The 25,885-nt window shown below is 43.4% G+C and overlaps 1 protein-coding gene across 1 annotated transcript in view; it reads right to left on the minus strand.

Annotated features, from left to right (window-relative positions):
* Positions 1-1,770: 1,770 nt before the first annotated feature.
* The window catches only part of PPP1R18 (protein phosphatase 1 regulatory subunit 18), a 68,560-nt gene continuing 44,445 nt past the window's right edge, over positions 1,771-25,885 (minus strand). Inside the window, exons 3-4 of the mRNA XM_077478954.1 lie at positions 8,798-8,990; positions 1,771-3,273 (exon numbers count right to left, since the gene is read on the minus strand). Coding sequence (XP_077335080.1) covers positions 3,254-3,273; positions 8,798-8,990 — 213 coding nt within the window. The 3' untranslated portion in view covers positions 1,771-3,253. The remainder of the gene's footprint in view (positions 3,274-8,797; positions 8,991-25,885) is intronic.

Consider the following 25,885-nt stretch of genomic DNA (forward strand, 5'->3'; position numbering starts at 1 on the left):
AGTCACATTAAGTCGGATCAAAGTTGTATCAAAGTCAGACCAAAGTAGTGTTGGAACATTTTCTAAAGCCCCAGCAACTTTTGATGGATCAGTTAAGCCGGCTCTCATATAGGTCGAATACCATGTAGCACCAGTGTGAACCAGGCCTTAATCAGGTTCAGTCCAGTCAGGACTGACATGCTGTCATGGTTAGGCATGTAAGGCTTGCAATCCTACAAGGGAATTTATTCTTAGCTTGTAAATGCTAATCTGAAGAGCATTGCATTCAGTAGGCATTAAAGCAAGCTTCAGCAGGCATTTTCTACATGCATGAAGTGCTCAGCCCTCATGTAGCTAGCTGGGTGTGTGTACTTCTTAAAGCATTTAAACATAAAACTGCCACTCACCATAACCGATCCTAGTGTGGATGTATACATGTGAAAGCTTCAGTCAATGGCATTCCTCGGGCCACACCCCCAGATATGTTTTGCCCTGCCCCCACTATGATTAACCCCCCCCCCCCCCCCCCCCGCTGGGTAGGGTAAAACATGTCAGGGGATGTGCCCCGAGGAGCGACATTGACTGAGGCTCTCATAAGTATACATCCCCACTAGAATTGGCTATCGTGAGCGGTGGTTTTGTGTTTAAATGTTCATTGCTAACTGGATGAGTTTTTCTTATGCTGGCATCCCTACTACCCAATGGGGCACTACACCTCAGCCTGGAACAGCACCTTAAAGTACTAATGGCCTACTTCTTGAAACATGTTTTATTTCTTCTGCTTTTATTAACCACACTTAAAACTACTAAAAGACTGAAAAGAAGGTGACTGCAAAGGGTGAGTTTAGGAATTTATCTCCTAGATCACACAGGAGTTCACAACCACTACCCAACTAGTAGGGTATGCTCACCCAATGATGCTCTCTCACGCCATTGCTGCTGCAAGAACCCAGGTAAGTTGCAATGTAGGAGTTTACCTAAAACTGGGTGCACACATCGAAATTTGGCTAGTTCAGCAAGAACCAGACGAATCTTGATCTATGTGTAGCCTTCTAAAGAAAACCAGCAATGAATCAGCCGCTGCAGCCATTGGCTGCAGCGCTGATTAGTGTATCCTGCCAGGGGGAATTATCCCCGCTGTCAGAATACATAAGTGCAGAATAGGAGTTCTCCTTGCATCCACACCTCTCGTGTGGATGCAGGAATATGAGTTTTTTATTCACTTAACCTGCTGAATAAATGAAAAAAGAAATTCACAGTGTAAACCCAGCTTAAGTGAATATCACTGTCTACATGACAGTGATCAGGTCGGGTGACTGGCTGCATATAGTGAAAGTCAAGTGCTCCCCCATACCTTGTTTATTGGGTGCACTAGATGTACTTTTTCATTTTTCAAACAAACTAACTATGTAACCTGGTAGCATTACAGCAACAGAGCTACAGCTTCAACTTAGCAGGTAGCCACCAAAAAAGCATGAATTAGTGAGTATGCTTTGCTGAATGGGCAAGTGTATTGTCTCTTTAACATGCTTTGCAAGAAATTTTAGGCAGCACCGTTTTTTTCATCAGAATAAACTCTGACGATCTTTCCGACAGAGTTCAGATGGATTTCCGCTGAAACGGACTTGCCTACACACGATCACACCAAAGTCTGTTCATCTAGAACGCGGTGACGTACAACACGTACGACGGGACTAGAAAAAGGAAGTTCAATAGCCAATAGCTGCCCTTGTGTAGTTTTTTGTCCGATTTAAAACATGTTATATTTCTAGGTCCATCAGAATTTAAAAAAAAAAAGTCAGATGAAGCCCACACACAATCGGAATATCCGATGAAATGATTTTGTCAGACCTTTTCTGCCGGAAAGTCCGGTGGTGTGTACGCGACATAAGTCTACGATGCTGCATTTTGCAGCTTATTCTACTATACTGTAAACCATTTTTGACACCTCGGAGCTCAGTCTACTGAGCTTCTAGACTGTAAATATTCATATTCTTATGACTGACTCCACAATGGCTGCCACCGATACACAGACACCTCTTCAACTCATTTTTCATTATAAAAAAATGTAACAAGAACCTAAAAACAAAAAACATGGTAACATTCAATACAGCTGAAGCGAGCAAGCCATTATAGTACGACTACTCTCCGCTCCAACCAATCAACACAGGAATTGGCACTCAAATTTATACTGAACTTTAAAGCCTGGGTAGCAAATGCTTCTTTGCTTATCAGCATCTTTAGAAAAAATACAAAAATATTAAAAAATATATATATAAAAAAGGAAAACAAAAGCAGTTGAAAAAAAAATACTCGCCGGTAACACTAACTAGTAACGTAAACTAGCTTGAACCAGTGTGTCCTCACTAAAAAGTAACAAACCTGAGCCAATATTTGCCCTTTGTTCAATGGCTGCAAGTGGTGATCCCCAGCCAACTAAGTTATACCAGTGGTATTTACTATTCTTTCTATTTACCAGTACCTTTGACTAGTTTAACCAGCAATTTTCCTGGCTTACTAGAAAAGTTAAAACAGTTCACTGGAAACTTGTTTCAAAGTTAGAAGCTTGCTTAAACTATCTGGCTAACTAAATACAAATGGTTATTTTATTATTATTGCTAATAACAACTAGCATGCAAAAGGATATGTAAAAGCAAGCAGCTACTAGGTCTACATTCAGTGGTTGGCAGCGATAACTAGTTCTGCTAAAACTAAACTCTGGCATGCTAGTAACTGGGAAGATTTGAAATTTGTTAAAGGTATGATGACACAGTTAGGTTGGAGAAAAAGTTAAAGTGAACTGAATGAGATGGTCAAAACTAGGTTAAATTTTTGTGCTTCATTAGCTATATCTAATTTCACCACTAAAACTTGTATAAGAACAAGTCATTGTTACCAGCTCTGCTTCAAAAAAGTCGAGTGTAGCTAGGTCCATAAACAGTTGGTAAGCCACCAAGTTGCAGGGGAAAAAAAATAAACGGTTCCAATTCTTAGCAAAGAGTCTTAACGGAACCCATAATTTTGTATAAATGTTCAACAGCTTCAACAGTAACCAGATCATCACTGGTAACACTAAGCCAAGTGGCTAAGCTACCGTTCATTGGTAGACAGGTTCCAGCTCTTGGCTTTGGAAGTAACAGAGATCCACTGGTAAACTAGCAGATGTGAGCTGGTCGCCTGGTTTTAATCGGTAAACATTGAAGTTCCAGGGGCTTAATAGCCCAGATCCACAGGTGCTTGCTGATCTGTACCAAGAATACATGGAGTGTGATCTTCAGCGCTTGCAAGACTCATCTGTAACAAACAGAACAAAGAGGCATGGTGGTGAGGACAAGGAAGGCTGCAAAGGCAGAGATTGAATTTTTTCAAATAAATCAGCAAATGCAGATACATGTGTCTATCATTACAGGTGCCCTTTAAAGTGCAAGTCTAGCCAAAACTTTTTTTTTTTTTTTTTTTTTTTTTTTTTAAGAATTGGGAAGGCTTAAAATCCTAGTCAGTTTATTTTTGTTGCTGTCTGTGTCCTGTTGGGGAACTTTACCTAAACTTCCTGCCAAAAAGATGCAACAGGAAGTTAGAAGAGAGAGTGAGGGGCATTCCCTTCTTAAAGCAGAACTTCACTCAAAAGGGAAAGTTCAGCTCTTCCTCCTCCTCCTCCTCTTCCTTTACATTTGGCACTTTTTTGGGGGGAGGGGAGTGGGTACCTGGTTTTGACAGGTACCAGCTCCCCCACTTCTGGCCAGATTGTCGTGGCAATCTGAGAAGAGGTTCAGCCCCCCTCTCCTTCCCCTGCAGCCTTCTGGGACACATCACAGATCCCAGAAGACTGCGGGACTATTCACAAAGCACAGTGCGGCTCGCCCATGTGCAGTAGGAAGCTGGCATCACTGCCAGTTTCTCTTAGTTAAGATGCAGGTGCCTGGACCCAAAGCCGATTGAAGAATTGGCTTGGGTGAGGACAGTGCTGGATCCTGAGTTAGGTAAGTGTCCTTTTATTAAAAGTCTGCAGCTACAGTATTTGTAGATCCTGACATTTCATTTTTTTTTTGGGGGGGGGGGGGGGGGTGGAGCTCCTTTTCAAATTGGCCTTAAACCTGTAGAATTTTGTTCGTTTTTAGAACATTTGTTTGATTATCTATGAGTTAAAGGGGATGATTCGACAATAGATTTTGCCCAGAGCAAGCAAAATCAAAAAACAAGGATGGAAATGTTTGTCAAATTTACTGGGAACGAACACATTTCTAATCGTTAAATTTGCTGTATATAAGAAATCAACAACCTTAGACCGCTTTTACTGGAACAATCCTTACTGGATTATTTCTCCTTACCTCTTGTTCTGGTGACAATGCTAACATTTTGAATTTCCCATCACTTTCTATCCCAGTGACAACAATCACCAAGATACACAGAGAGGGTGAATCAACCCAGTAAGGACACAGCAATAAAAACTTTAAATGTAACTTTCAGATTACAATAAACTTTACTCCATTGAGGACATGTTTCCTAAAGAATAGCAGTGTCACAATGAGAAGAAAATAAAGTCAACTGTAAACCCAAAGTTTTAATTGGTGTTTTGGGTAATGTCTTTGTTAACCATCACACCAACCACAGCAATACATTACAATATAGAATACAGGATACAATCCTGCACATTATGTATAGACTATAAATTGAGTCATAAGGTGTGGCAGCTCTGCTTGATAGAGTTTATCACAGGAAACAGGAAATGATATAAAAAGCACAAATATGGTAATATTTCACATATAGACCATTGAGAGGATAGACAGGCTTCATGTACACGGGACGTTTTTACAACCTCACCTGAACAATTTAACTTGACAGATAGTAACCCACGTTTTAGACGTCTGTTTTGCTGCGTTTCTCTTTAGAAGAGTTTATATTAAAAAAAAAATCAAAATAGCCAAAAATGAAAAACGGCTGTAAACAAAACGCAGCTAAATGCGAGTTACCGCATTTAGAAGTGTTTGGCGCTTGAAATACCTCTAAACTCAGCTTCTGAACCTATTTTTTTTGCGTTCCAAAAAAAGCCTCTAAAAACTCAACTGCCTAGTACTGATAAGATAATAGAGGAGAGTTCAGGAGCAGTTAAAAAAAAAATCCCCAACTGCTCCTAAACATACGTTAAGCAGCAGCAGTGTACAGTATCTCACAAAAGTGAGTACACCCCTCACATTTTTGTAAATATTTTATTATACCTTTTCATGTGACAACACTGAAGAAATGACACTTTGCAACAATGTAAAGTAGTGAGTGTACAGCTTGTATAACAGTGTAAATTTGCTGTCCCCTCAAAATAACTCAACACACAGCCATTAATGTCTAAACCGCTGGCAACAAAAGGGAGTCCATTACTAAGTTGAAAATGTCCAAATTGGGCCCGATTAGCTATTTTGCCTCCCCGGTGTCATGTGACTCGTTAGTGTTACAAGGTCTCAGGTGTGAATGGAGAGCAAGTGTGTTAAATTTGTTGTTATCGCTCTCACTCTCTCATACTGGTCATTGGAAGTTCAATATGGCACCTCATGGCAAAGAACGCTCTGAGGATCTGAAAAAAATAATTGTTGCTCTACATAAAGATGGCCTAGGCTATAATAAGATGCCAAGACCCTGAAACTGAGCTGCAGCAAGGTGGCCAATACTATACAGTGGTTTAACAGGACAGGTTCCACCCAGAACAGGCCTCGCCATGGTCGACCAAAGAAGTTGAGTTCATGTGCTCAGTGTCATAACCAGAGGTTGTCTTTGGAAAATAGATGTATGAATAATGCCAGCATTGCTGCAGAGGTTTAAGGGATGGGGGGGGGGGGGTCAGCCTGTCAGTGCTCAGACGATACGCTGCACACTGCATCAAATTGGTCTGCATGGCTATCATCCCAGAAGGAAGCCACTTCTAAAGATGACGCACAAGAAAGCCTGCAAACAGTTTGCTAAAGACAAGCAGACTAAGGATATGGATTATTGGAACCAAGTCCTGTGGTCTGATGAGACCAAGATAAACGTATTTGGTTCAGATGGTGTCAAGCATGTGTGGCGGCAACCAGGTGAGGAGTACAAAGACAAGTGTGTCTTGCCTACAGTCAAGCATGGTGGTGGGAGTGTCATGGTCTAGGGCTGCATGAGTGCTGCCAGTACTGGGGAGCTACAGTTCATTGAGGGAATCATGAATGCCAACATGTACTGTGACATACTGAAGCAGAGCATGATCCCCCCCCTTTAGAGACTGGGCCGCAGGGCAGTATTCCAACATGATAACAACCCCAAACACACCTCCAAGACAACCACTGCCTTGAAGAAGCTGAGGTTAAAGGTCATGGACTGGCCAAACATGTCTACAGATCTAAACCGTATTGAGGAGGATCTGTGTGGCATCCTCAAAAGGAAGGTGGAGGAGTACAGGATCTCTAACCTCCACCAGCTCTGTGATGTCGTCATGGAGGAGTGGAAAAGGACTCCAGTAGCAACCTGTGAATCTCTGGTGAACTCCATGCCCAAGAGGGTTAAGGCAGTGCTGGAAAATAATGGTGGCCACACAAAATATTGACACTTTGGGCCCAATTTGGACATTCTCAATTAGGGGTGTACTCACTTTTGTTGCCAGCAGTTTAGACAGCAATGGCTGTGTGTTGAGTTATTTTGAGGGGACAGCAAATTTACACTGTTATACAAGCTGTACACTCACTACTTTACATTGTAGCAAAGTGTAATTTCTTCAGTGTTGTCACTTGAAAAGATAAAATAAAATATTTACAAAAATGTGAGGGGTGTACTCACTTTTGTGAAATACTGTACATGAGGCGTAAATATTGTATATTTTTATTATAGACTGCCAGACACTGAACATATTAAGCGATCATAACAAACATGCATTCTTTTATTAGCTGAACACAGTGTACCGATTTATAAAGCAATAATGGTAAATGGCTTTGAAGCACCATCCTATCTGGGAGGAATTATTTCATTAGGTCTTCCTTGAGATTCGGGGAGGAAATCAGTCAGCTAAATTTTTCTCCTGAAAATTGCCATGAGTGATAGTATGTCTGTGGCCACTATAAGGCTTATTTACTAACGCTAGAGAGTGCAAAATGATCGAAATTCTGCAGAGGAAGCAATCTGCTTCTAACCTCAGCTTGTTTAACCACTTGCTAACCAGCCGCCGCAGTAGTAGTACTGCGGCAGGTTGGCTTGGCTGCGCAAATCCGTAGCTGTACGATGGTTTGTGCAGAGGATCTGTGGGAGCGCGCATTGGCCAGCAGGGGAGCCAATCAGAAGGTCCAGTGGACTTGATGTCCACCCGTGATTGTTACCCCGCAGAGACAGAACGGAGATCTGCCATAGTAAACTAGGCAGATCTCCATTCTGACAGGGGATCACACAGAGATCTTGTCTTCCTATGCAGGAAGATGGACCTGTGTGTTGTCCCAGGCAGCCCCCCCCCCCCGCACAGTTAAAAACACACTGAGGGAACACATTTAACCTCTTGATCGTCCCTTCCCTGCCAGTGTCATTAGTACAATGTCAGTATATAACCTATAATAAGGCTTACCTGTAGGTACTGTAAATATCTCCTAAACCTGCATGGGAAGATTTCTCCTCTATTACTTTTCTGGGAACAACTGAAAATTGGGGGATTTTCTTTTACTTTCAATGATAATGGTAATCGGGACAAATAGAGAGGGTGAAGCTCTCTAAGGGGGGCACAGGCAGCAATAGAAACTGACAAGTTTTCTAATCCCTCTGTACTCTGTCTAAAACAAAAAAAAAAGTTTTGCCTTTAGTTCTACAAGAAATCTTGTCAGCAACCTTAAAAAAAATGGAGGCTAAAGCACAAAATAAAGTAATTTAAATGCTTATTGCAGCCTTTTTCTTTTCCATGAACAATTTTGTATTAATTTAAAATGTACCTCTGAACTAACTAGTTAGCTAATTTGACCACAAGAAGTGTTAGTTCGCTAGCACAGCTTCCTCCCTCCTTGCACAATATAGCTATCTCCTCTTCTGGGAGTGTCTATTGTCTGAGCTGACCCAGCTCCTCTATAACCTTTTATGTTGAAGAGAGGGAGAAGCAAAGGGGAATACAATAGCGTGTCATTAGAGTGACAGCTCGATGTCTACTGATGCTGCCGACATCCAAGATGACGGTACCCAGCACCAGTCTCTGGACCTTTGAATGCCTACACAAGAGGGATACAAGAGGGATACATCGGTAACTAGCATGCATAAAATATGTTAAATACATATATGGACTTATGGAAAGATTGTTGTGCAAATGAATGGTCTAACCACAGGGTCTTTAAAGGGAAACAGACATGGCTGGGCTTATACAGAAATTTGAGTTCTAATTTATTAGAATTATTTAGGCATATAATGATTATTTTTGCCTGTCCCCCAATAAAGCCTTGCTTGCACTCTCTGTGGCTGACACTTTGACATATTAGTTTGAGTGTCAGGGGGAAGAAACCAACTGCTGCCTATCAACTGCCTGACAACCGACAAAGTCTGCTAGCTTACAAGAATGCATAACAGCGTTCAACAGCTGATCAAATCTTTTTAACTATGTTGGTATCCAGTCTTTATTCATATGTAACCTCTTATGTAAGTTTTTGGTACCTGGAATATGACCTGCTTTGGACATAATTCTTGCCTAGCTTCCTTGTCCTGATTTATATATAACCCTACCTATGTAATCTACAGAAAATCTGTAGTGTGAAGAATGCAGGGGCTGTGGTTGCTGACAGTGACCCCCTTCTCATACGAATTGTATGAGAAAAAACGTTTAACTAAAAGATGCTTTACTCACCCACTATGAGAGCTTTCCTCCTTAAGATGCCACCTAACAGGGCACTCTCCTCCTCTTCATCTTCCTCTGGCTGAGCGAGAGGAGGAACGGGGACCTCAGGCTCCTCACAGGGACCATACTCTGCCAGCAGACAGCTCTCAGACGGATACTCGAAGGTGCGTTCAAGCTCCGCCTCAGGAAAAGAGATGTTCATCTAGAAGAGAATAAGACAAACAGAAGATCGTTGAGTTTCGTATATCAACCAATCTTATATTGGCAGTTTTGCGAGATTTACAAATTGAAGCATAATTGTAAATAGGTGATATTTTGATATTTAAACAGTTCTGACATTAGCAACTATAAAAAAAAAATTAAGTTCTACTTTAAAGCCTAATTCGAGTCCTCCCTCCTCCAGCATGTACTTTTTATTTAATAATTACCATCATTCAGATGTCTTTTGGCCAAGCTTACCCTGATGGAGGTCAGGACTGCACTCTGCATCATTGTACTGAGTGTACAACCCCAGGGGGTGGGCCCTTGACACCCAACACTCACAGGAAGTAGGATGAATGATGCTGGATGTCATTGAGAATTGCATTTTTTATTTCTAATGGTGTAGGTCTAATTATTATTTTATTTTTTTCAGACAAACAAGTCTAAATCGTAATTACAAGCAGTTGCACCGCTGCTTACTTACTCTGATGAAACTCCTGTGGTAGCAAGCCTTTACTCCAGGGGGATACTGTTACTTTTTAGAACAATAAAGTTTTATCAAAGTAAATCCGGCCACAGAAGGCACCGGCCAAGATTTTAACTATGTATGGGCAGACTGAAAGTACCCAAGTTGATCGATTGATCAAATTGAGTACAAACAGCATGCAGGATGTTACAAGTGATTACAGTGTTCTCCCATTGGGGGCGGCTTCCCCCGCTGGGAGAACACAATGGCTCCACAGGAGGGATTCCGCTGTCAATACTGGTTGAAGGAAAGAAAATCACTCCATCTATGGCTGGCTTTAGTAAGCAGCAGTTCTACAGCCTTTATTTTTAAATTATGCACTTTTCAATAGTGTAACATCTCTCAGCTAGGCCTTGGGCACCCGCCACTGATCCTCGAACAAGCTGCTTAATAGGAGCTCAGAGCGGTGGTAATATTGTATCCTTGAAAACCTAATAAATAAAATGAGCAAAATTAATAGTTTGCTTTAAAGCAGTGTTCATCAACCCTGTCCTCAGGGCCCCCTAACAGGCCAGGTTTGCAAGATAACTGAAATACATCACAGGTGATATCATTTGCTGCTCAGTGATTGCCGTATTCTAGTCTGTGTAATACATAAAACCTGGCCTGTTAGTGGGCCTTGAGGACAAAGGTTGATGACCACTGCTTTAAAGTTTTGATTGACTGGGCTTTATGTGTCAAATTGCAGCAAGCCGCTTCTACCAAACTTTTCTCATAATTGCCCGATACCAATAAACCATAGCCGTCACTGAGTCACCACCCTTTTAGAAAAAGAATGACTAATATCTCAGAGACATGCAAAAGTTTTTAGTAACTTTTTTTTTTCTGTGTTCAATGTAAATACAAGGATATCATAAATGCATGTGTGTAGAGGGACTGATAACTATTTCTTAGTTTCTACAGAGATATGACTGACTTATCTTTCAAAGCTTACATATGTACAGCTCTCCGCATTCCCTTCAACTACCCACACATTTCTGCTGTCATTTTGTTTTTGATGTGAGATAATCAGGGCCGGGACAAGGGGTGGCTGCCCTGGGCACTGTGGTATCATGTGAGGTGGGGATGTATGTTGGGAGGGGAATTTTGAGGGGGGAGGGAGAGGATTTGTACTAGTAAGGATGTTTGGGGGTTGTTTGTGCAAGGAGGGGAAATCTGAAGTGTACGATTTGTGCTAGGAGGGGGGGTTGGGGAGGTAGAGGATTTGTGCTAGAAGGAGTAATTCTTTTCGAGGGGGATTTGGGGAGAGAGAAAAATTTGGACTGGGAAAGAAGAGGGGGCAGATACTTCTGCTTGGGGTGGATTTGTACTGGGAGGAGGGGTAATTTATGTTTAGGGGAATAAGCATGCAGATTAGTGCTCCACTGTATTGGGAGGGAGGGAATTTTTGCCGACACATATTGCGCATACATCTTGAGGTGGGAAGAGGTGCCGTTTGGCAGGTTTGCCCTGGGCTCTAAATGACCTTGTCCTGGCACAGGAGATAATCCTCTGACAATGTATAACACAGATGCTGTGGCTACAGACCCCAAAAGGAGGAAGACCTGAAACTTAAATCAGCTTATAGGGTCCTTTCACATGGGCGGTCCGTTAGGTGGACTCCGCTTTGTACAGCGGGAGATCGCTCCTCTGATCCTCGCTGAGCAGGCGGATGACAGGTATGCCTCTGCTTACTGTGCAGAGACGGACCTGTTAGAGTCCCGCTCTCCTCTATGGGGAGATCGGATGAAAACGGACCGCCTGTCCGTTTTCACCTGATCCACCAGACGGATGGAAAATAGAGTCACCATCCTTCTGGTTTTGGCAGAGAGGATTGGATCGGATAGCAGTGGGTGTCAGTGGACATGTCACCGCTGACATCCACTGCTCCATAGGGTTCAATGGAGGATCCGATCAGGTCTGCCTGAAAAACTGACAGGCGGATCTGATCGGAAAGCCCGTGTGAAAGGGGCCATAGTGTTAATGTGGATATTAAGTGTTTTTGCCCACCATATATTTATAAAACCATATATATATATTTTAATTGTTACTTTGAATTCACCTGTCATACGTGGTTCATTTTCTATCAATGACTTTTTAAAACTATTCAGAAAATACTGCAGTTGTGTACAAGTCGCAGTCTACTCATCGGGTTTTTAATGTAGAGATTTCCACTCATTTTCTATTGGGACAAGATGTGGTGAGAAATCTCCACAATGGGGACACTAAATACTGTGAAATACAAGATCACCAGCACACCCTTTCAAAAAAATGCAGACAGGTAATTTATTCATTACCCCTACACAAAGACGTCTCAAGGTTACTAAGGACATCTTGCTCAGGCAGTAATGAGGGAGGAGGTCCTTAGTGACCTTGAAACATCTCTGCTTATGGATGATGAATAATTGTTTCTGTCTTTTTTAGGATGGCGTGCTGGTGATATTGCATTTTTGACACTTCTGTTGCCGTCTGTAATTTTGCCTTCTTATCGCTAATTTACATGTTTGTTTCAAAAAGGGAAGGAATCTGTCAGGTTATTTTTGTCCGTGTCTTCCTGTCCTAGTGACAACTGCTTCTTTCATTTATTCTCAGGCTGTCATAGGGACAGGAAGTGGGATAACTTCTCTAACAGTGTTAAGAATATCAATGCAATTTAAACATAAGTACCGTAGTTGCACTTCCTAAAGCGACCCTGTCTCTACATGGTCACCTATACACAATGCCCAGACTGAAAGGCTGGAATTACACGTTTTCATTTGCATAGAGGCACACATGGTAACGCAGATGTGTAAATGTCACTGAGCCCATAGAGTTTCCTTTGTCTTTCATACTAATGTGTAGCACATAGATGTAAACCAGGCAAATAGGAAAGAATGAAATTTCTACATGACATGCATTCTCAGGCACCAAAATGTAAGGGTTTTGACGCATTAAAGCAGACCAGTGGGAAGATGCCCTAGAAGAAAAGACTTAAACTTACCTTTCCATAGCCCATGTTTTAAATTGCTTCTGCTTTGCTGCTCCATGGCCAATTTTGGATGTGTAAAATACCTGCTACCTTATTGCACACTGTGGTTCCTCCTACTAGCTGAGGGTTGTGTCAGGTCACACTATTTCAATTGTTATACTATTTGGGTGGAAGACACCTGCATCCATAGTGACCTGCCACGCCTATCATTTTTTACCTATCGAGTATTTACATACTCATACATAGCAGTTTATTGTTTTAACATATATTTCTTTGTCTAATAGTGTATTGGGTTACATTTAGTGCCTTCCTTTTATGTTTATCTTTAATCTCCTATTAGTCAGCCCAGCCCATGGGTGGTGGGGATCAGTTTGTCTGGCTTTCAGGGTTGCGATGCGCGGCAGCTCTTTCACCCCCCCCTGACGTCAGAAGGAGATCTCGGGCCTTTCCCGCTGTAGCCCTGATCTGAGTAGCAGATTGCCCATGAGCCATGTGGCTGGCCTGTATATAGCTGAGAAAAAGGCGTAGTTTATAAAAAAAATACAGACTGCATTATCCCTAGATAAAACAGAGGGGCTGCCAGTGAATCTTTTTCAAAGGTACCAACCAGTTTAAGTCTATTCAAAACTGGCTTTGTGTTTTAAGCAGACTTTTTACAGTGCAGGCCAGCCTACTATGCAATATGGATTTGCAGATGGGGTGCATTCAGGGATATGAGCCTGGAAACACATTTTCTTGAAACTAAAAATGCAGTGGCTGAAGTTGCCAAGTTGGTATATGGCAAGGTTGCATTGTGTATACCCCATATATTGGTGAGGCTCCAAAATCAGTTGTAGTTCTTATTTTATTTTTTTAAGCCCGCGGTGGTGCAAAACCTGACGTAGAAAAAACCTGCAAGTGAACAAAAAATCGTGCATGTGAAACACACACTAAAAAGTGCACTCAAAGGTGTGCTTTAGTCAACCCCCCGAAGGAGTAGGACCTCAACCCTGATCCCCGGGGTGCAAGGCTCCTGACAGGGACAAAATTCTTATTGAATGCCCAAGGTGATAGTGGGCCTCTGCCTATGAAAGGGTTAAGTGTGGTAATCACAGATAATCTAAATTAGATGTGTTCATAACCAGATTATGTCATTAGGGGTCATTGAGGAGAGACCAGCTGGGGGTGGATCAGGTGATCTCTGTCCAGGAAAGGAGCATAGGAGAGGGCGAGGTGTGCATGCGGAGATAACGGTGAAAGAACTGTACAATACAAGGATGATTGCATTTAGTAAATGAGCTATGTTCTTCCGCTGTACAAAGCCATTACAGCAGCACTTTCATATCCTCTTGTAGAGCGGTTAATAAAAGAGTTTATTTTCTCGTCTCCAGCCTGCAGTTCTCTTTCATTCTCTCTACCCATTGTCCACCAATAATCTCTAGCTCTCTCTCTCTCTAGGGGATTTCCAGACTTCTGTCACACCCCCCCTCTGGTCGCACCCAGCTGTCTCTCTTCCTCTCTGACCCCAGATGTCATGAGCCTTCTCCTATGCAAAGCCACAGTCTCCGCCCCTCCTCGAATAATTCTTTCCTAAACTGACTCATTTAATAACTCTTCGCTAAGTTGGCTCGATGGAGATCACCTTCCACTGTCTAAAAATTATAACTGCATTTCTTAATATTACAAAAAAAACAAACGTATATGAGATGCAAAGCATGAATGCATACATTGCACAAATTTTGCGTGACCACTCCCACCCTCAGCTACATTCTTTTGATAAACTGGAATTAAATCATACTTCAGGGCTGCAATAAGAAAAGATCATCCTTATGTTCCAACCTGCTAAGAAATCTCTGTGCGAGTTACTGCTGGTGTAAAAACACAAAGCGGTTAGCGTGTTCATTAACTCACTGGCCAAGCCGAAGAGAACACAGCAGTAGGTCCACGTTAAGCCAGATGTCTTGTCAGCTGATGGTGAGAAATAAGTTCATCTGCAGCTTAGACATAGATCAGTGTCACCATAAATATATAAAAGATTACATTACATACTACCGCTTTAGCCCCGGAAGATTTAGCTGCTGAATGGCCAGGCCATATTTTGCCATTCGGCACTGCGTCGATTTAACTGACAATTGCGCGGTCGTGCAACGCTGCACCCAAACAAAATTGACATCCTTTTTTTCCCACAAATAGAGCTTTCTTTTAGTCGTATTTGATCACCTCTGCAGTTTTTATTTTTTGCACTATAAATCAAAAAAGGTCGACAATTTTGAAAAAAAAAATATATTTTGTACTTTTTGCTATAATAAATATTCCCATTTTTTTTTCTCAGTTTAGGCCGAAATGTATTTTACATATTTTTGGTAAAAAACAAAACAAAAACACAATAAGCATATATTGATTGGTTTGAGCAAAAGTATAGCGTCTACAAAATAGGGGATAGGTTTATAGCATTTTTTTTTTTACTGGTAATGGTGGCAATCTGCGATTTTTATTGGGACTGTGACATTATGGCAGAGTCATCGGACACTTTTGACACATTTTTGGGACCACTGGCACATTATACAGTCCTATAAAAATACTCAGATTACTGTAAAAATGTCACTGGCAGTAAAGGGGTTAACACTAGGAGGCGATCAAGGGGTTAACTGTGTTCCCTGTGTGTGGTTCTAACTGTAGGGGGAGGGGACTGACCTAGAGGAAATGACAGATCATGGTTCCTAGCTATTAGGAACTCACAATCTATCACTCCTCACAGAACAGGGATCTGTGTTTACACACACACACGTGTCCCTGTTCTGCCTCTCGTGCCCATGATCGCTCGTGGCCAGCGGTCATCACGACCATTGGCCACGACCATCTACACCCCCACAGTGCAGTGAGCGCATGCGCGTGCCTGCTATCCCGATCCGACGTATAGCTACAACGGCTCGCGGCATCGTGCCGACCTGCCGCAGTATAATGGCAGTGACTGGCCGGCAAGCGGTTAAAATGTGTATATGTTAATTATTTACCAATATATACTCCATACACCCAGGCAGGACACTACCTGCATTGGGTTCACATTCTCCCTGTGCAACACTCCAAAGGCATGCTAGTAGGTTAATTGACCCTATTGTATGCATGCATGTAAAAAAAGGGACAAAAAGGTTTGCTGGTTTGAATCCTAACCATGACACCATCTGCATGGAGTTTGCATGTTCTCCCTGTGCCTGTGTGGGTTTGCTCTGGGTACTCTGGTTTCCTCCCAAACTCCAAAAGACATGCTGGTAGGTTAATTGGATCCTGTTTAAATTGGCCCTACTATGTATGAATGTGAGTTGGGACCTTAGAGTGTAAGCCCCTTGAGGGTAGGGACTGATGTGAATGTATAAATATATATATATATATATATATATATATATATATATATATATATAAATGTGTAAATTGACAGCACTATACGAGTACCTCAAATAATAATAATTAGGGTCTATGCACACGGGGCTTTAAAAAAAATGGCAGTTCTTTAGGCAGAAAAAAACACTCATATAGAGCGTTTTTGTACAAGCGTTTTTTTTCTGCCAGAAGCAGTTGTATTCTCCTCGCAGGGGCAGCCATGGTTCAAATCTCGTACAATCCCTGCTGAACCATCTATGGCTGGCTTTACTCCAGGCTGCTGAACAGGGTGGCAAAGGAACAAAGTTTTCTTATCTCCTCCCATGCTCGTCTCCAGGACTTCTCCAGAGCCTCGCCTGTCTTTTGGAACTTTCTACCTCAAACTGTCTGGGTATCCCCTACTCTGGCACCTACTCTGGTGCTTTTCTGGGCTCTCCCCTGCAATCAGGGACCCGGAGAATGAATAGGCCAGCACTGGAAGAGAGGCATAGAGATTTCTGAGGGATAGATGGTCCCCGACAATCTCTATGATCCTTGGAGGCCCGGGCGTGACGTTATGACATCACACCAGGGCCGCACAAGTAAGCAAAGCCAAGATCTCGGCTAGAAAAGCATCAGATCGTAAAATAATTTTTTTGATCCGATGCTTTCCAGCCTGGAGGAGAGATGTGGGATCTTATAGACCCTACATCTCGCCATTAAGGAGGACCTGTCATGCACCATTCCAATTAAAAGGGATGTTTACTTCCCTTTAATAGGAATAAAAGTGATCAAAAAGGGAAGGGAAGTGTAAAAATAAAATGAAAAAAATAAACAATAACAAAAAATCTTAATTAAAGTGCCCCTGTCCCCGTGAACTCACACTTGGGCCGCGTACACACGCGGGGACTGTTCGGCCAACTTTGTCCGCTGAACAGTGTTTCGGCGGACAGTCCGCCCGTGTGTGGGCTTTCAGCGGACAGTTTCAGCGAACAGTCCGCTGAACAAGGTTTTTCGGAAATTCCGAAAAACTGTCCGCTGAAACTTTGTTTCAGCGAACAGTCCCCTCGTGTGTAGGCTTGTTCGTCAAACTAAGTTCCGCGCATGCTCAGAAAGAATTTACACGTTGAAAGTTATAATGCAGTGTATAGGACGTCGTATTTTTCGTCCCGTCGTACGTGCCGTTCACGTCATCGCGCACGGTTTCAGCGAACTGTTCGTTCGTCGTGTGTGGCCATGTCCGTCCATGCTAATTTTGAGCGGACTGTTTGCTGAAACTGTTTGACGGACAAAGTTGGGCGAACAGTCCCCACGTGTGTACGCGGCCTTGAAAGCAAACACATACATAAGTCGTGCCTGCATATGTAAACGACATCCAAACCACACATGTGAGGTATCACCACGAACGTTAGAGCGAGAGCAATAATTCTAGCACTAGACCTCCTCTGTAAATCTAAACAGGTAACCTGTAAAAAATGTGCCTATGGAGATTTTTAAGTACCGAAGTTTGGCACCATACTATGAGTGTGTGCAATTTTAAAGCATGACATGTGAGGTATCTATTTATTCGGCATAACATCATCTGTCACATTGTACAAAACAAATTGTCTAACTTTCCTGTTTTTTTTTTTCATGAAAATGTTTTTTTCCCCCAAAAAAATGGCATTTGAAAAATTACTGCGCACATTACTACGCGTCACATAAAAAGTTACAATGACTGCTATTTTATTCTGTAGGATTTCTACTCTATATATATAATGTTTGGGGGTTCTGAGTAATTTTCTAGCAAAAAAAATTATGATTTTTACATGTAGAAGAAAAGTGTCAGAACTTGCATGGTATGGAAGTGGTTAATCCCTTTCAAATTATAAAAAATTAAACAGGGGTAAAATGCATAGATGTATATCTGTCTTTTTTTTTTAATCTGTCTGCCCCTATTTCTTTCCTTCTGCCATTTGCTTCCCCCTCCTGATCCCTTTACAAGTGTGTTTTCATATCCTCCAAACTGTCAGCTGTTTTTCCTTCCCCTCCTCTACTCTAGGGGAAAAGTTACCAAATAACAAAAATGTTCCAAACACAAATATACAAAAAAGTATTACATAAGCAGAGCAATGGATAACTTTGTATTTCACTTATAAAAGGAGAGTGGGGAAATCAGTATAATCACTTTAGAAGTCTTTTTGTATCAATTAATAAGCGGTAAATCAATCACAAATTTTTCTGCTACTTGGTAATAGCTTAATAGCTGCCATACAAGGCCTGGCATTTGCATGAGATGAGCTGAAGGTGTCACACCAATATTAAGGGCTTGTTCACATGCACATACTTAAACGATGCTGATGTGTGATCTGTGTTTGCCTGCACCAGGATGCACAAATGTTCCGTGCATCCCTAGGCAGGCAGTCCCATTCATGTCAATTGGGACACAGCAGCTGCATGGACACAGCTGCTGCTGCCAATTTGACATGCAAGTGCTCCTTGGCAGCTAGAAAGGCATCCGGTCCGGAATGACCTTCCCCTGGAGGTCTACTGCAGATACTTGGACATTCTAGCACTTGTTCTAGCGCAAAACTATTCCAAGGCATTTCAGGAGTGTAGACTGTCGCCATCTATGTATTCCGCTACAGTAGTACTTATACCCAAACCCAATAAGGACCCCCCTGACTGCGCCTCTACTGTCCAATTTCCCTACTCATTATAGACTAGAAGATCCTTGCGAAAATTCTGGCCAAATGTCTTAATTCTGTAATTCTCAGTATTATCCAACCAGACCAAAGTGGCTTTATGCCAGGGAAGTCCACATCTATACATATTACACAGCTAATCGGACAACTTAGAAAATATTTACTCGAGTCTAGTGTGTTGGCATCACTGGACATGGCTAAAGCCTTTGACTCAATAGATTTGCCATTCTTGCAGGCTGCATTACGGTCATTTGGATTTGGAGAGAAATTTCAAAAGTGGGTCACTATTCTTTATGCAAACCCCACGTCCCAATTTTTGGCTAATGGTCTGCTGTCAGCTTCGATAACATTGTACAGAGGTACCCAACAGGTGTGTCCTCTGTCCCCATTATTGTTTGCAGTGGCCAATGAGACACTGGCTCTGAGATTCCGACAGTCTGCCCTCATTACAGGCACCTGCCAGGTATCATTCCTTGGCCAATTGTGAGGGATCAATTGATTTTTCAAGTCTGGAATTGCTGCACTTCTCTCTTCTGTTACTAGATGGCCGGGTATCTGGTGACATTAGATAAGACAAGGGCATTGCAAGGACAGATTAGGAATAGATAGGGTATCTCAGCCAATGGGCAGGGATTTTCTTGGGTCCCTTGGCCTGCTGGGAGAGCCTATTTATTTGGGACCTGGACAGTTGTCTGGGTGGATGTGTGTTCTGCTCCCTGGGCTGCTGGGCTGGAGTTTGGGCCTATCCAGGGCACATCTGGCTGCTAGGCTGTCTGAGGGCCTATCCAGAAGCAGGAGAGCAGCATAAGGTTGGGATTGCGGCTTGCAGTCCAACCAGAAATGACGGTTCTGCCAGCCGGAGAACCTGTCGTGGTCAGGGGTAGAGGGGAAGCTGTCACCACTAAGGGTCCAGCCACCTTGTCACCAGGGACCACAGTGAGTAGCTGAAGCAAGTAACGGAGGAGTATTCTCACCAACCACAGATGGTAAAGAATCGGGAAACTTCAGCGAGTGCCAAGCCAGGAACCCAGCCAGTGGGGTGACACTTGAGGAGTATCTGGAGTGCCAAGCCAAGGACTCTGCAGAGAAGCAGGGGTGACGCTTGAGGAAGATACTAAAGTAAGAAGATTAGAAGAGCTCATGGGATTCAGTGGCCGTGAATCAGCAGGTTTAGTGAGAGAGACTGGGAGTTCAGTGGGCTGACAGTCTATAAGAAGTGACTGTATAAAAATAAAGGAGTTTGTTACAATTTGTGTTAGGAACTGTTGTAAGACTGTTGCCATAGGAGACAGCGCTACTACACATGCAGATGTGGTGTCTTGTTGAATGCCTTTCCCTTCATAGCTGTCCACCTGTAGAAGTCTGAGAGTCTGCTAATTGACATTGCAACTTTCTAAGGGTGTCCTGTCCCTATACCCTCTCTCCCACTGTTCTGTTCAAGAGAAAATAAATCTCTTTACATTCAAGAAGTGTCTGGCGCCCATGAATCTACCTTACATTACACCCACTATGCCTTGCAACCCATTCTATACAGAGGATGTCAGCTGTCCCTGGCTCTGGAGGTTCTCCTAATGCCCCGTACACATGATCGGAAATTATGCCAGTAAAAGTCTGATGAGAGCTTTTGGTTGGAAAATGCGATCATGTGTATGCTCCATGGGACTTTTGCTGGAGGAAATTTCGCCCAGCAAAAGATTGAGAGCATGTTCAAAATTCCCACGCATGCTCGGAAACAATTCGACGCATGCTCGGAAGCATCGAACTTCATTTTCATGGTTCGTCGTAGTGTTGTACGTCACCACATTCTTTACGGTCGAAAGTTCAGAGAACTTTTATGTGACGGTGTGTATGCAAGACAGCTTGAGCGGAATCCCGTCGGAAAAAAACAGAGCTTTTTCCGACCAAAAAAATTCTGATCGTGTGTACGCGGCATTAGACTCAAGGAGGCCCGGGACTTTGCTACATTCCAAATCTTCAACCTCATTTATATCCAATAATTGATCGCAGTGATACAAATAGATATTGCATACAATAGACAAAGATTGTCATTATGTTAGCTGTTGGGTATGTTAAGATTTGGAACTGATCCATTTAGTGCCACTACCAAATATTTACTCTATGATAATACAATTGGTAATGATTTAAGTTCTTTGGAAATTCTGGGGAGAAAAAATCTAAAGCTGGCAACAGATGGATCAAAATTCAGCCAGTTCACAAGGGCCATGGCCTTCTCCGCTTGCAAGAAGTCAACTGTTAGATAATTTTTTGTCGAATGGGAATATTGGAAAATTTTTGTTGATCAGCGGCTGCAGCTGCAGATCAGTGAATTCTGAATCCCCTCTGTCAGAATGCAGTGTCTCAGCTGGAAGCATTCCTTAATCCACCTCATTTGTGCGGATGGAGGAATCTATTTGTTTTGAAAAAAAAAATTGTTATCTCTGACCAGCAAAAAGCCTGGTACACACCAATAGGTTTTTTTTATCATTCAACCCAGCGTGTTGAACAAAAAAAAAAAAACTTGACAGCTCTGGTCAGAAACCGCTGTACTAACGATCCAACGTTAGTACAGCGCCCCCCCCCCCCCGGCAAAAACACTCCTGTCATTGCACACATACACATGGGCTGAATTTCGGCTGGTTTTTATTGAACCAACCAATGTCTCCCGACATTTGGCCTGTGTGTCGAGTTTTGTAATTTACCTTTGTTTGCTTGAGAACCTTCTTATAATAAAGATAATAGAGGCATTCTTCCCTTATCTACTAAAAATGTATTTTGTTTGCTTCCCCACTTGAGAGATTTTCTGTTCCTTCAGTGAGGAAAAAAGCATTTGATCCCTTGCTGATTTTGTACATTTGCCCACTGACAAAGAAATGAGCAGTCTATATTTTTAATGGCAATTAATTAATAGTTTATTTATTTTTTTTTTTTGTTTAATTTGTGTTTATTAGAGAATAAAGCATAAGAAAACAGTGACATACAGTGTAAGGTCAGCAATATACCATACAAAGTGAGTAACATCAGGGTTACAAAAGATACATGTGACGGAACCTATAACTATAACTTGCCAACCACACACTTCAACTAGGGAGCATCTAAATACCAGCGAAGCACACCCAATATGCATAACGGAAGTGCTCTCCAACCCAAGCGCTTGGGTAGCAATTATAACAATCCCGCAACCCTTGATAGACCAACCATCGTGTTTTGAACCAAGTCACTGAAGAAAAAGAAAGAGATGAAAGAAAGAGCAGAAGACAAAGAGAGAGTATAGTCTGAGAAATTAAGGAGAGGGGGGGATGAAGAAAGAAAAAAAAGAGGAGAAAAAGGAGGGGAGACAAAGAGGGGGAAGGAAAGACGAGGGGAGCTGCCTGGTCCTGTCTCGAGCCAAAAAATAAATAACACTCAAGAAAATAAAAAATAAGAAAGAATAACATCCGAACCTAAGGGTTCACCCAGGGTGCGCCATTATTTGCACATAATCTGATGAGTACTTAAAGGCTACCCAGCAGGCCCAAATCCGTTTCCCCAAGTCCGCTTTTCCTCGGAGGGAGTAGGTAAGATCTTCCAGATGATACGTACGATCCACTTCCAATAGCCATTGGCGAAGGGATGGGATCGTGGATTGCTTCCACTGACGTGGAATAAGCGCTTTTGCAGCGTTAAGCAGATGAGGGGTCACAGACTTCTTATAGGCCCCTGCTGGGGAGCCTGTGCAGTGAAATAGTATTACCCAGGGATCATTCGGAACCTCATACCCTAAAATAACCTTCAGCCAGTGTAAAACCGCTACCCAATACGGTCTGATCAGGGGACAAAACCACCAGATATGGGCGTGAGAGGCACATTCCCCACAACCTCTCCAGCAGAGAGGTGACGTTTGCGGGAAGAGTTTATGCAGGACAACCGGGGTATAATGCCATCTCGTTAACAACTTATAGTTCACCTCTGCAGCCCTTGAAGCCGTAGAAGACAAGTGGGCCATAGACAAGATAGTGAATTTTTGTGCCTCCGAGATCGTGCTGTGCAAATCATGCTCCCAATTGGCCAAGAAGGTGGGGAGACCTTTAGACGACAGAAGCTGTAGGGCGTGGTAAAAAAAGGACAAGGGCCGCTCCACCGGTTGGTCTTCTATAAAAGCAGATTCAATGGGGGTTAAATCCGAAAGAGAGCGAAGAGGTTTCGGGAGGGAATGAACAAAATCCACTAGTTGTCTGTAAGTCCATTGATCCATAAGAGTCGCCCTCGCAGAGGGAATCAGTAGCGACAAGGGTAGAATACCCGCATGGTTGGTAACATGGTGCAAAAGGGGAGAATCCGCCAGCTGCCAGGAATAGATTCTGGGGTCAATATTTCCCGGAGGGAAGTAGTTATGTCCGGTCAAAGGCATGATGGGGGAGTTTGAGAGCCACCCATGTTTACTACAGAGCAAGTCCCAATTCCGGAGAGTAGAGAGGGTCAGAGTGGAGGTATTAGGAGCCACCGACCTATATTTCCGGGGAATCCAAACTAGAGTGTATAAGTCAGTGCCACTGAGTGCATGGTCGAGAGCAACCCACAGTTTTGAATATTTATGAAATTTCCAATCCGAAATCCTGCATAAGACAGTAGCCATATAATACAATTTAACATTCGGCAGAGCCAACCCCCCCAGCCGCTTGGGCCTATATAAAAGAGCTCTGGACAACCTCGGACGCCTTCTGCTCCACACGTACTGACCAATCAGAGACTCCAGGATCCCGAAGAAACTCGCCGGGATACCCATAGGGACCATCTGGAAGAGGAACAACACCCTGGGCAGGACATTCATTTTAATCACCCCAATCTTACCTAGCCATGAATGAGCAACCTGTGACCATCGACGTAGATCAGATCGAATGGCGTTAAGGAGGGGAATGTAATTAGCACTAAAGAGGGCTTGGGGCTTGGAGGTAAGATAAATACCTAGGTACTTCATTTTGTGGGCTTGCCATGTAAATGGGAAGGAAGCTTGGAGACGATGAACCTCCTCCACCGGGACAGTGACATTTAGAATTTCCGACTTGGACATGTTGATTTTAAAATTGGATATAAGGCCGAATTGTGCGAAGGCAGACATCAAATTGGGGAGGGTAATCAGGGGTTGTTGGACATAAAACAGGATGTCATCGGCATAGGCCGCATATTTGTGTTCGGTACCTGCAACAGTGATCCCATGAATGTTTGGGTTATTTTTAATTGTAGAGAGGAAGGGTTCTAAAGAGATGGCGAAGAGGAGCGGGGAGAGGGGGCACCCCTGACGCGTACCATTATATAGCGTAAACGAGTCGCTTAAGGAGCCATTAACCCGAATTTGAGCCGTTGGGGATTGATATAAAGCTGCGATGTGGGACAAGAGAGTCCGCCCGACTCCCAGATGAGATAGGGTGGCCATCAGATACTCCCAGTCCACCCTGTCAAACGCTTTTTCAGCATCCGTGGAAAGTAACAGGGTGGACTGGGAGGTCTTCCGCACAAAGTCCATCAAGGAGAAAGTGCGAAGGGCATTGTCACGTGCCTCCCTACCCGGAATAAACCCAGTCTGCGCATTAGAAACCCAGCGCGGGAGGAGAGGAAGTAACCGATTCGCGAGAACTTTAGCGTATAATTTAGCATCTACGTTCAGGAGGGATATTGGGCGATAGCTCCCGCATAGGCTAGGATCTTTCTCCGGCTTAGGAAGCACAGAGATATGTGCGTGCAAAGTTTCAGGGCGAAAAGACCCCCCCCTCGATATCGTGTTCGCGTAAGAGGCCAGGCGGGGCAGCAAGGTCCCTGCAAAGGTCTTATAATACAAGACCGTAAAGCCATCTGGACCAGGGGCCTTGCCACTCGCCATAGCCCTCAGTGCCACACTGAACTCCTGGACCGAGAGTTCCCCATCCAAAGAGTCAAGGACCGCCGGGTCCAGCTTGGGCAAATCCGCCTGCTGTAAATACTCCCGGATTAAAGACTTTTTAGTCTCCACATCCGGCACCGCTGAGGGAACTCGGTAGAGAGCTTGATAAAATGCCTGGAATTCTTTGGCAATTCCAGAGGTCTCATACGTAAGTGTATCAGAAGGGGTTTTAATTTTTTCAATATACGTCCTAGTCTTAGTCAGACGTAGAGAGCGCGCCAGAAGCCTCCCCGGCTTATTACCCCATTCGTGATAAGTTTGGGACACTCTACGGGCTTCTCGCTTCCACTGCTCATGAAATAAACCCTTCAATTCCTCCCTTTTCTCCGTTAGTAAGTGAAGGGTAGCTTGCGCCAAGCTGGCCTTATGTTGGGATTCAAGAGAAGCAATGTCCGACAATAGCTTAGACTGTCGCAATACCGCTTCCCTTTTCCTCCTAGCCCCTAATTCCATAAACTTACCCCGTATGTGAGCCTTATGGGCCTCCCAAAGTGTTCCCGGGGAAATGTCCGGTTGGGCGTTATCAAGAAAATATTGGGTGAGTTCATCCCGCATAGATATGATGTCTGCCTCCTCACTAATCAGGTTCTCATTCAACTTCCAGTTGGTAGCTTTATGGGGCAGTGAAGAAATATTAAGGGTAAGTAAAATAGGGGCATGGTCAGACAGGGGCGAAGATGCTATATTGGAATTTGCCAAGAGAGAGAGATGGTGATGGTCAAGGAAGAAATAATCAATCCTGGAGTAAGATTGGTGAACACTCGAGAAATATGAGTAGTCCCTCGCCCTCGGATGCATTGTCCTCCAAACCTCAATTAACTGAGCGTCAAAGAGGCGTTTACGGATAAACGCCAGGCTTTTATATGAAACCGAGGACCTTCCCAAGGAGGTATCAAGCAGGGGCTCCAACGGTGTATTAAAGTCCCCGGCTAGGACAACGCATCCGCTAGCAAAGTCCCTCAGCCCTCTCAGCGTTGCAGCTATAAAGGTGGCTTGGTCACGGTTCGGTGCATAGAGGGTCGCCAGCGTACACTGCAGTCCCCCTAGGCTACCTTTAAGGAACAGAAAGCGTCCGAGTGGGTCACATAACATGTCAATCAACTGAAAAGGAGTACCCCTCCGGAACCCTATGGCCACACCCTTTGCTTTGTGCACATCAGATAAGCTATAATACCACGTGGGGTATTTCGGCGAGAACAATTTCACCGACGAAGTGTGAGTAAGATGGGTTTCCTGCAGGAAGACCACGTCCCCCCGCAGGCGATCCAGCTCACGGTATAAGTTATGGCGTTTACCAGGGGCGTGTAAGCCCCGCACATTAAATGATAATAATTCTAACGTGGCCATAGGTTACCGCCAGGGTCTAGAACAAATACACTGCAATCACGAGACAGGACCAGAGGCAGAGGGGTAGGGAGACAGAGGGGTAAAGAGAGAGGGTAAGAAAAAGGCGGAAGAGAAGAAATAGAGAAGAGAGAAGAGAGAATGA

This window comes from Lithobates pipiens, unplaced genomic scaffold (genome assembly GCF_037356315.1).
Source record: "Lithobates pipiens isolate NorthernLeopardFrog02 unplaced genomic scaffold, aLitPip1_a1.2 Scaffold_1, whole genome shotgun sequence".
Classification (NCBI taxonomy): Eukaryota; Metazoa; Chordata; class Amphibia; order Anura; family Ranidae; genus Lithobates; species Lithobates pipiens.